Below are 11,173 nucleotides of genomic sequence, written 5' to 3'. Positions count from 1 at the left end.
TTAACACATGTTAGACTGCACCCCATAAACACAATCAAGCCTAGAAAAAAAACAGTGAACCACCCCTTTAAATCTAGAGATGCACCGATTGCAATTTTCTTGGCCGATTGCATTGAAGAAAATTCTACTTTTCTTCAATGCAAAGTTTTATTTTCATAAAAAAATTAAGACTTGTCATTTGCACTTATATATTGTTGCTCTTTTGTTAGTTTTGACTGCTTTTATTGTCCTCATTTGTAAGTCTCTTTGAATAAAAGCGTCTGCTAAATGACTAAATGTAAATGTAATATTGGAGCTGTTTGAGACTGAGCGCGGCTTGTGCGATCCACTAATATAGATCAGTGATAGTGCGTGCTTTTGGTGCGCGAAAACCTGCGGGAATGACTAAAATAATGCGCAATACAAGCACTATTTAACCGGAGCGAATGAGACGTGTGTGAGAGAGAAGGGGTCGTCGGAGAGAAGAGAGCGAGAATGTGCGGCTGACGTTATTGCCTGTGCCGCTGGTAACAAAACGGATCGGCTCGGAATCGGAAAGAAGTGAGACTGATCGGCCGATCACCGATCCGGGCCGATCATGAGGAAAATCGTCCGATTCCGATCCCTGGCCGATCGATCGGTGCATCTCTAGTTAAATCATAGTTGCATTATACCTGGGTAATTCTGAGCCATTCCTGCAAATTAAAACTTAAATGAACTGCTGTAAAAATGTTAATAATTTATATAAAATATATTGTTGAAAAAAAAACCATACAATAATAATAAAATAAAATATATATTTTGTAGATATTATTTGTGGTCAGACCATTAAAAATATAGCCAGTATAATCAGCTAGCAGGAAAAAAAACTACCTTGTGAACTTTGATAACGTATTACAACAGTGATTAACACCATCTTTAAAAAGAGATAATGTGTTATATTACAATACACACAATGTGCAATATGATGTCATTATAATGCATTATAGAAACATTATATAAACAGGCTGCTAGTAATGCATTACCGAATCAGCATTAGCAAGCGGCTGTCTGGTGACATCACGGTTCTCTCTTTACGATTGGCCCTGTGTTCAGGGAGCTCTGCAGAATCACTCAATACAGGTTCAGCTGAGGATTTTCACAGTTCTCTTGTTTTCAGCCAAAGCACACAGTCTCTCAGAGGAAATTCTTCTATATTCTCATTTGATAAACATGCCCACTGGCTGTCAATGCATCTAAAAACCTTAATGAAATGACTGGATTTTTAATGTCGAGGGGGCAACTGGCAGACTTTTGACACGTGTCATGGCATCAGTACCATCACAGAACTTTTCTCTGTAAACAACAGCATCTCAAATCCTCCGTCCAGCAGTGGTCCTTAAATTCCAACAAGCTTGCGAATGACCTTATTAAATCCAATTACACAACAGAGCTCCTTCATACAGCAGATTCTGTTTTATAACAAACTCTTACAGGCTTCACGCTTCATTCAAAGCCTGTCAGACACCAGCAATCTTTTTCAATAGCATCTTAAGTCAACACCGAAAAGGCAGCGCTTTTGAAACTGCAACTACAGGAAATTGTGTCAACGTTTTGCTTGTACAGAAACTTTTACAGAATCTTGTGATTTGATTTTTTTTTTTTTTTGGCATTTTTAGGCAGCCACCCAAGTGTAATTTCATATACCGAAGCAGATTTAATATTTGATGCTAAAACTCTTTCACGGTTTACAGAGCTTAGGGCCTTCGCAGAGACAGACACAATATCTCAGGACACCCGTTCAGTGATATGTCACGTAATAGGCACATTTCGAGTTGTATTACCCACCCCCAAAAAAACACTCTAAACACTTAAGATTAGGGCTATTTAAATGAGCAATGAAAATGTTTCGATAGTCAAAATTTGTCAAGCAAAATCTGTCAATTACATAAAATGGCAAACTATGATTTAAGGCTCCAGTATTTTAACTAATTACAATTACATAACCATGTACATAATCAATCATCAAAAACCACTTCTACCAAGACATCTATGTATTTTCCACTTAATGTCTTTGTATTGACTGGAAGCAGCATTCACTACTGACCCAATTTATAAACCATATAGAAAGCTTGAATTTAAAATAGCCAAGGATGTCACACAAGTATTGAAAGACCGCCGGCTTATCAACTTCACTCACCGGTCGTCGATGCTATTCTGGTAGTAAATGTGAAGCAGTTTGTCTTTGATCCAGGAGATCTGCTTGGCTGCTTCTTTGCCTGCCTCCGCCTGTAAGGTGTACTTCTTATAGATCTGAGCCAGACCCATCATAGCCTCCTTTCGGACCCGCCACTGCAAGATAACGCGACGGGAAGAGATTATTATATTCTGGTGTAAAAATCATATGAGTAGAGCCAGCAGTAATAAAAACAACTTGGTCAGCAGCCCATGCGAGACAGAAAACAGATATTTTATAGGTACAAGATCGTGTTGTCGTGCTTTTTTTTTTATCTGAAGCAAAATTTACTTTACATATTAGGCGTAATTTTTAGTGCTGTCGAACGATTAATCACGATTAATCGCATCCAAAATAAAAGTTTTTCTTTACATAATATGTGTGTGTACTGTGTATATTTATGTATATATAAATACACGCACATGCATGTATACATTTCAGAAAAATATGTTGTTCATATTTTAAGTATATTTATATATAATATAAATTATATGAATATAAATATAGACATGTAAATATTTTCTAAATATATACTGTATGTGTGTGTATTTATATATACATAATAAATATACAGTACACACACATATATTATGCAAACAAAAACTTTTATTTTGGATAGATTAATCACTAGACAATGAACTACTCAACCCATGATGCACTACAAGTGATATAACCGAGTAAGCCATAACAATACAATAAAACCCTTTTGAGTATTGAATAAAACATACACTACCATTCAACGTTTGGAATCAGTAAGATTTTTATATGTATTTTTAAAAAAAGGTCTCAAGGCTGCATTTATTTGATCAAAAACTGTAATATTGTGAAATATCATTACAGTTGAACAAATGTTTTCAATTTTAATATATTTTAAAAAGTAATTTATTCCTGTGTTGCAAAGCTGTATTTTCAGCAGCCATTAATCCAGTTTTCAGTGTCACATGATCCTTCAGAAATCATTCTAATGTGCTGATTTGCTGCTCAAGCAACATTTCTTATTATAATAAATGTTGAAAACAATTGTGTTAAACTGTTAACGATAATTTAATCATTACAAAAAAAGTATGTTTCATTCAAAAAAAAAAAAAAAAAAAAGCACTTCCTGACCCCAAACACTTAAACTGTCTTAAATTCATAAAAGCATCCCTAACATGCCAATTACAATATTGCCTAGATGGGATTTGGAAAAGTGTTACAGAAAAAAAAGGGAGACATTAAAGAGGAGAAATCATATTTCTAGCCTGTAGTCACATTTCGCCCCAATATGAATATATCAAAGGAACGGCTGCTTTTGAGGTTTTACCAAGACATAAAAATGACAAAACATCCATTTAGCTTCAGCTGAAGCCTGATAAGACAGTTCCTGCATAAAACCAAATCTAATGTATGGCAAGCAGAAGCAAACAAGGTGTAATAGGATGAGATGGAGATACGCCTTGACTACTGCAGTGTCATTTGTCCAGGAACACAGAGGGGCCTTCAATTTAATTCCTCCCTGAAAGCGTTTTGAAAAGGCTGAGGAATGGTTATATGTGAGTTATAGTCCAATTTATATTATTCCATCCCCTCTAGCTCAGGGTGGCTAAAGGAGACTGCTGATTAAATTATAGTGAGAAGAAATGGAGTGTGTCTGGAAAGAAACAAGAAGCTAATGTATTCCAGCTCGGCTCTGCCCTGAATGCGGTGATGCCAAAGTCTCTGGTTCATTTGGGGTACTAATGGGAGAAAAGGCCCTCGGATATTATGCATGAAATAAAATGACTGCAGCACTAATAAAGAATGTTTAAGAGACAGCAAACAAACAAGCATAAAGACAGCCTGGCACATACCCTCTTATCCAGAGTCCTCTCCTTCACAAAGTTCAGCAGGTGATCATTGACGAGAGAGAGGTCCTTTTTGGAAGCTGTCACGATGGACACAATGACGTCGTGTCGAATTGCCTCCTCTGGGTCATGTGACCTTACTTTCAAATACTCTGCAGGAGAAAAAAAACCATGCACAATTTGTTATATTGTGCATATGCTTCACTTTCATTGTGTCGTGCATTCAATACATAAAAAGAGAAGCCTCTCCTCCATTGACATCCATTCAAAAAAAAAAAAAAATATATATATTCAATTCATTAAAAAAAGGTTTGCAGTAGACAACTTCGAAATTTGGTTTAATGTGTATTCAAAATTTTTTTGGCATTGTGGTGCATTCAATATATTCAAAAAATAAAAATAATAATTAATATATTAAATAATTTAATAATATTAAATAATAAAATAATATATTAAATACATATTCAATACATATATAAACATATAAATATATATTTAATACAAAAGTTTGTTTGTTTTGTTATAAAAAAGCGTTTACAGTGGATAAATTGTGGCAACGACTTTTCTGAAACATCACCGGCACCAAGTTTTGAAGAAGCTTTTGACTAGTACCAGGTTTTATTACCCTAAACAATACCTAAATAGCAAACTGTCATTTTTGTTATTTTATTTAGGGTAACCTCTTTTCTTTAAAACAACACAATGAATTGTGCACAATAACACCAAAAATGTATTAAGAAAGCAAAAGTTTCAACCTCAGTTTCATTCGACTTTTATGCTCAATCGTGAAATATAGCCGAGTTGTCAAAGTTAGAAGGGGAACAGTTTGTACCTGTAAGATCTTTTGCCAGGTCTGGATGGTTCATCAAGCAATGGCTGGCAAACTTTACACATTCCAGTCGAACAGGGACATGGATGTCATTAAACCTAAGAAACCACAGCAAACCCAGATGATCAAAATCTTGCAGCTTGGTCTTGCTGTTGAAACTTTTTTCCCAGTTTGTGTACACAGAGAAACAGGTAATTGGATGTGTTGTGCATGAGCTGTACCTCCCAAGGTAGCACTGCCAGAGAGGTTTGTTCTGTGAAGCGAGCTCTGAATCCTTTGCACCAAACATCTTGGCCAGGAGCTTCACAACTTGCAGGCGCTCATCGTTATCATTGCTCTACAAAACACACAAGGGTCTCCCGGTGACATAACTGCAGAAAGCGAGGCCTGTGGCCATTAATTACAGCACAAGGATTGAATGAACCCATTTAGTTGATTTAGCCTCATCGTCATTGTGCTTTGCATAAAAACAAAAGATAAAGGCATGACGTCAAATATGGTACAGGGAACAGGCAGCTCCTAACAGACCGATAACATTCATTCATACACTAATCGCAAACTCAACCTGCTTTTGCCAAAATGTATACAAGATTAAAAACACAGCTAACACAAAAGAAAGTAATCGCCTTTGCTGGTTTTTGAAAAATGCTAACTGTGCTTTCAGGCCACGCTGGATTAAATCTCATGTGAAAGAAAACGAAAGAAAGGATTGTTGACTCGGCTAAAGTGTAATCAATTTCATGCAGCGTGTCAGCATCTTTTAGCTCGGGAATGGTATATTCATTTATTAGAAACACCCAACTTTTAAGCAGTTCTAACTTTCAGGTAACTTGCAAACAACTGAACCAAGTTTTCCATTGTCACAAAAACACAATGTCAGGTAAGCCATTGAAGGGTGGAATTTATTTGGCTATTAAAACACCATAAGTATCATGAGGTTCTGACCACAGTTAATATACTCAAGGTTTTGAAGAGGTTTTTTACCCCCACAGGCTGCAAAAAGCCGTAAACAAGGCACTGCTTCCGTGGCGTTGTGAGATGTTATTCATGAGCTATCACAGATGTCCTAGAGGCTCAATAAGGGTTTCATTACACGGGTAGCACGCATTCCTAGAAGTAGCCAAATATCCATCCAAACCTAGACCTCTTACCAGCCTGACATTAGAAGGGGACCGAAAGATTTAGTAGTTAACCTAGTGTCAAGTTCTAATTTAACAGCGTTATCAATAAATAATAACGATGCTAATAACTACGCTTTCAAAAATGTGTTTAGTTATCGAGTAAAATGTGTTTTCATGTAAAAACTGATCAACTTTGTTTAGCATTAGCTAATAGATTTTAGAATAGATGCGTTTCAAACATGTTACAATACTGCATATCTGAACTCTTGGTAGCTTCAGAAGCTGTTAAAATGAACAAAATCCCTTCTTCAAAATATCCCTGAAACTGACTCAAATATAGAATCTTATGAATAGACTACTAAAAGAAAGGTAGCCACAGCTTGTCCATTTCAGTGCATTTTTAGCACTCTGACAAGTATGTTTTATACATACTGTTTTGATAGAGGGAAACAAGATACAATTATAATTTCAACATTATTCTTCTGACATTGTTCTTTAAATTAAATAAGTTTTAAATAAATTACCAACATTTGGTTTTTGACCACTGAAAATGGGTAATATTTCAACAATCTGGAGCCTCATTTTTTTACAAAGTGACCCACATTTGGTTTTTGACCACTGAAAATGTGACAATTTAACAATTTACTCCTGGAGCCATACTGAAATTCCAATATCTCTGGAAATGAACAATATAGGGCCTTAAAAATGAAGATTTTGTTAGAAGTTTAGTTAGTTAAGACCCAAAATCTAATAGGGCATTAAGATATCTTTAATACTTTTTGAGTTACAGACCTGCAAACTTTGGAGAAAAAACTTGAAAAGTGCTCTTTCCCCATTTTTGAATGGTCACCACCAGCACATAACGCAACAAAGATTGCTAAAGTCAACAGATTTCACTAATAGACCTACCAATCTCGGTGTAAAAATAACATACTGATGCTGCCATCTTTCTGAAGTCATTTTTAACCCCCTGTAATTTGGCTCTGAAGGGAAACTTTTGGAAAACTTGATCATCAAATCAACCATGCATTTTTTCACAAGCAAAAACACTGAGACAGTTTTATCTAAGACCCTGAAAAATGACATAACACTATGTATCGTCAACAAGCCATCTTACCTTGAGCTTGAACTCCAGCTGCGGCAGGACGGACAACAGTAGATGGCTGTCGATGTTATAGAGCTCCAGGATTAGGTCAAAGACATGTTCTGACAGATCACTGACTGAAGTCTTCCCCAGCATCAGCACCTGGTTAAAGAACTGAGACACCAAACTGTACATCACACACTGTAACCATCAGCATCTACTGCATGTCACTGGAAAACGGCACCCCTTCAAACTCACTGCATAACCGTCTGGCATCAGCACATAACATGGCGTCGATTAGAGATTAGTGCGAGGAAGCTGGTATTAGATTGAAATAAAAAAAGTAAGTGGCTTCATCTATGCGCGGGACAGGCCGTCTCCAACAGAATAGAAATAGAAATCAGGCCTTGCTGATCTATTAAGAGTTATTGAGAAGGATTCTCCTCCACACTTATTCTCACTATCTCTAGCGCTTTTAATGAGCACTGCAGGGAATAGAGTTCATAGCATAACAGCGCTGCATGCTCCTGTGGGTGTTGCTGATGAATGTGTTTAAGCTCAACATGCCGTTTGAGCATGGAGAGGTGCTCTTGATCTCCGGTTAATGTTGCAAGCCTCAACGAGTTTTCAACAGTGAAAGGGCTGGAGTCAAATCATGGAGGTTCATTAGGGATTATTCACAATTTAAATAAATGAGAAGACCTTTCTTGTACCCTTGTACAAGAATTCAGCATGATTTTGGCACAGCCGACGAGAGGTAGGGTCTACATTCTATATACAGTTAACTATAATAAATCACGTTTACTCACATTTGTAATGTACGGCTCTATGGCCTGAGCGGTTCTCTTCAGCAAGGCTTTGGCCAGATCGTACGCTTGCTTGTTGAGGTTCTGAAAGACAAGATGGAGCAATGAAAAATTTATTTTCTTGTTATGTGATAATCTCATGAAACTAGTCAAGAAAAAAAATAAAGAAAGAAAATTAAACCTATGTTAAGAGCTGTTAAGGTTGTTTTATATCTTGCCATTTTTCATTGTCATGTAAATAAATATGTAAATCATATTTTGGTTTTATATAAGATTAAGTTTTTTTTATATTTTATATTGAATTTTTCTAATCTTCCTGTAAATAAATTAATAATTACTAAATAAAACATGTTTTGTTCAAATAATGAAACCTATTTTAAGGGCCATTAAAATTATTTTGTAAACTTGCAATTTTTTTCCCTGACATTGTCCATTATCCTCCCCTCTCAAATTATCATAGTGCCAAAATAAATAAAAATACAAAAAAAACTTTGTAAAATAATTACATATTATGGTAGTATTTTTGTACTGAGTTTAATGTATTATTATACATTTAAAAACTACTGTATTAATAATTTAAATAATCAATAAACATTAAAAACAATAATTGGGGGGGGAGGCTTAATTGACATGAAAATGATACAATATTTTGTTTATGTAAAATATATAAAAATAGAATATAAAAGACAGTAAAATAAACACCAACAAGTAAAAAAAATATTACAATTTAATTCATGCATTAAAACTTAAATCATTGCATTTAAATATGCATTAAACAAAAATAATATCAAGTTAACTCCAAACAAAACTAAACCTAGGAGGTTCAAGTTATTTACATAAAAATAAAATTAAAATGTAATGTACAATTATTTGACAGTTCATAAGTAATGACTTCTTAAATGGTTCTGCAATGCAAATTATGTAAACACATTAATACACTATTAAAAGCATGTTATTATAAGTCAGGCTTAAAATGCAACATATGTACATAATATACAGCTCTGTCTCTATACAAAGGTTGAAGACCCTGCTCTTTAAATAATGCATATATTTATTATATTAAAATATTTTATATATATATATTTATTTTTTTTTTATGTATTTTTTTCCTTGGGTGAAATGTGACCTGGACATTTTTTTGTGAGAGTTAAGTTTTTTTTTTTAGTTCTCTGTACCTTGTGTGCTGGGACCAGGTTAACCAAAACAGTATCCAGGAGTTCCTGTGAGACAGAGTCGCCTTCACAAACAATTGAGCTCATGAGATCCACCATATGCATGTGCACTTTCTGGTTGTGTCCATTGCTAAAAAGAAAAAAAATGGTAAGCACAGGAACTGACCTAAAATCAGGTGCATCAGGCAGTCAAAGTAGAAGAGTGGAAGATGGGAAGCAAACGCAATGGGGCAGACAAAACGGAAACACTTCTACATTTTTCCATTTACACATTTACAGCAAGAGCCGAGCGCTGCAGTGTCCCGCTCATAGAGGACATTTCCGACTGAGCGAACATCACTGGCTGAGATGAATCACCCCCATATGCAGCCTTTATAGCGCACATGCAATGAAGGGTTTCCACCTGGGATTCGCACGCATCATTGTCATCTGACCGAATGCAGGGAAATAATATCAGCGAGCAGGAGGCTGACAGCTCATTAGGACATAACAAATAGGCTGCATCTTTACATTTACATCTCAAACAGAAAACAGTAAACCACGGAGACGCTTTACTGAATTATGAGTCGCTATAGCAAGAATCACCATTGAGCTCTCTAACCAAATGGCTGCACCTTTACAGGACTACAAAAATTACTAGGTGCTACATTTCATTTAATGACATTTTTGGCAATATCGCCAATAAAACACTTTGTATGGCAATTAAGCAACATCTGAATCATCACTAAAAAGTTACCCGTCTAAAATGTATTAAAAGCTTTTACTTATATATGTTGGCAAATATTGATTATCATATGACTATGTATTTTCATATTTTACATAATTTTTTTAATAAAATCATCATTTTATATTATTTTAAAGTTATTTAATATTTAGCCTCGTTTATATTGGAAAATGTGAAAAATAGATATGCATTATTTTTAACTAGATTTTTAAAAATTTGACTGTCGAAAAGATTTTTGCTGTGTAAAAAATATGTTTGTGTGTAATATATAAATAAATCAAATATAAAAATTTTCATGTTTATGTTAACATCAATGTTAATAATATAAATAGAAAGCCTAATAGTAGAAACATTGTTGTTTATATTTTATTTATATTATTACGTATATATTTAAATATAATAATAATAATAACATTTTTATTTTTTAAACTGGAATTATGCAAATACAAAATATTGGCAAAAAGACAGATGTTTATTTCGGCTATATCAAACTCTTGAATGGATAGACCTGACCAACAGACTAGTGTTGGGCGATATGGTCATTTTACAAATCGTCATATCGCCAGTCCGTGAGATCGCCAATAGACGATATTATCGTGCATGGGTGGGTGGGGGCAAGTGGGAGACTCTCTGTACTTATCATAGGCTATTTCATAACTATTTGGTGTTTTAAACCGCGCGAGAAAGAGGGAGCCTATGGAAGCACCACGACTCTAAATAATATACTTTCAAACATACTGAAACTAACATGTTAAATACAAAAATGTTTTAAAACAGCTAGTTCATATATATTCGGATACAACATTCATACATCGCTATTAGGACCGCGCGTCCTGTGACAAGTTTGCCGCATCAGAGCACGGACGTTATCAGTCTAAAAGGTCTGCAAAATCAGTCAACGGTGAAAATCAAAAGTAGATTTATTTTAAAGACCAACAGTTTAACACTAAATATTGGACATAAACGAACACGTTAAATATAAAGTATTTAAAACAGGTAAGTTCATATATTTGGAGTAAATTTAAATTAAACAGATACATCAGTCATACAGCGCTTCGGACCGCGCGCCCCCTGATGAGCCCGACGCACCACCACAGAAACAAGAATGAGATGCGCTCTAACATAACGGTGGCATTAAACTCAGTTAGTGAGGGCAATAAGGAAAGCCTCCATAGCGTAACGCGAGGTAAACAGCAAAGATAACAAGCTTTTCAAAACGAAAACAAAAAGAAAAGCAAAAACTAAACTGGCTGTCGCTGAATACCACAAAAATACCAACATGTTCACCTTCTCTGGTTTAAGAAGCGGTCTTTTACTTTAGTTTGTAAACCAAATCCTCCGTTGCGCTCCGTCCGCGGCGCGCACTTTCGCGCTCGCGCCTCTCTTCATGTGATCAGTGAAATCTGACCCCTGCTACAAT

General features: G+C 35.3%; 1 protein-coding gene across 1 annotated transcript in view; it reads right to left on the bottom strand.

Annotated features, from left to right (window-relative positions):
* LOC107752691 (PDS5 cohesin associated factor B) overlaps positions 1-11,173 on the bottom strand; it is a 41,043-nt gene that overhangs the window by 21,239 nt on the left and 8,631 nt on the right. Inside the window, exons 6-12 of the mRNA XM_016568719.1 lie at positions 9,033-9,159; positions 7,861-7,941; positions 7,085-7,225; positions 5,068-5,183; positions 4,850-4,944; positions 4,024-4,169; positions 2,159-2,310 (exon numbers count right to left, since the gene is read on the bottom strand). Coding sequence (XP_016424205.1) covers positions 2,159-2,310; positions 4,024-4,169; positions 4,850-4,944; positions 5,068-5,183; positions 7,085-7,225; positions 7,861-7,941; positions 9,033-9,159 — 858 coding nt within the window. The remainder of the gene's footprint in view (positions 1-2,158; positions 2,311-4,023; positions 4,170-4,849; positions 4,945-5,067; positions 5,184-7,084; positions 7,226-7,860; positions 7,942-9,032; positions 9,160-11,173) is intronic.

This window comes from Sinocyclocheilus rhinocerous, unplaced genomic scaffold, assembly GCF_001515625.1.
Source record: "Sinocyclocheilus rhinocerous isolate Xijiao unplaced genomic scaffold, SAMN03320098_v1.1 scaffold1965, whole genome shotgun sequence".
In the NCBI taxonomy this organism is placed as follows: Eukaryota; Metazoa; Chordata; class Actinopteri; order Cypriniformes; family Cyprinidae; genus Sinocyclocheilus; species Sinocyclocheilus rhinocerous.
The sequence above is the reverse complement of the archived record's forward strand: the minus strand, read 5'-3'. Positions and strand labels throughout refer to the sequence as shown.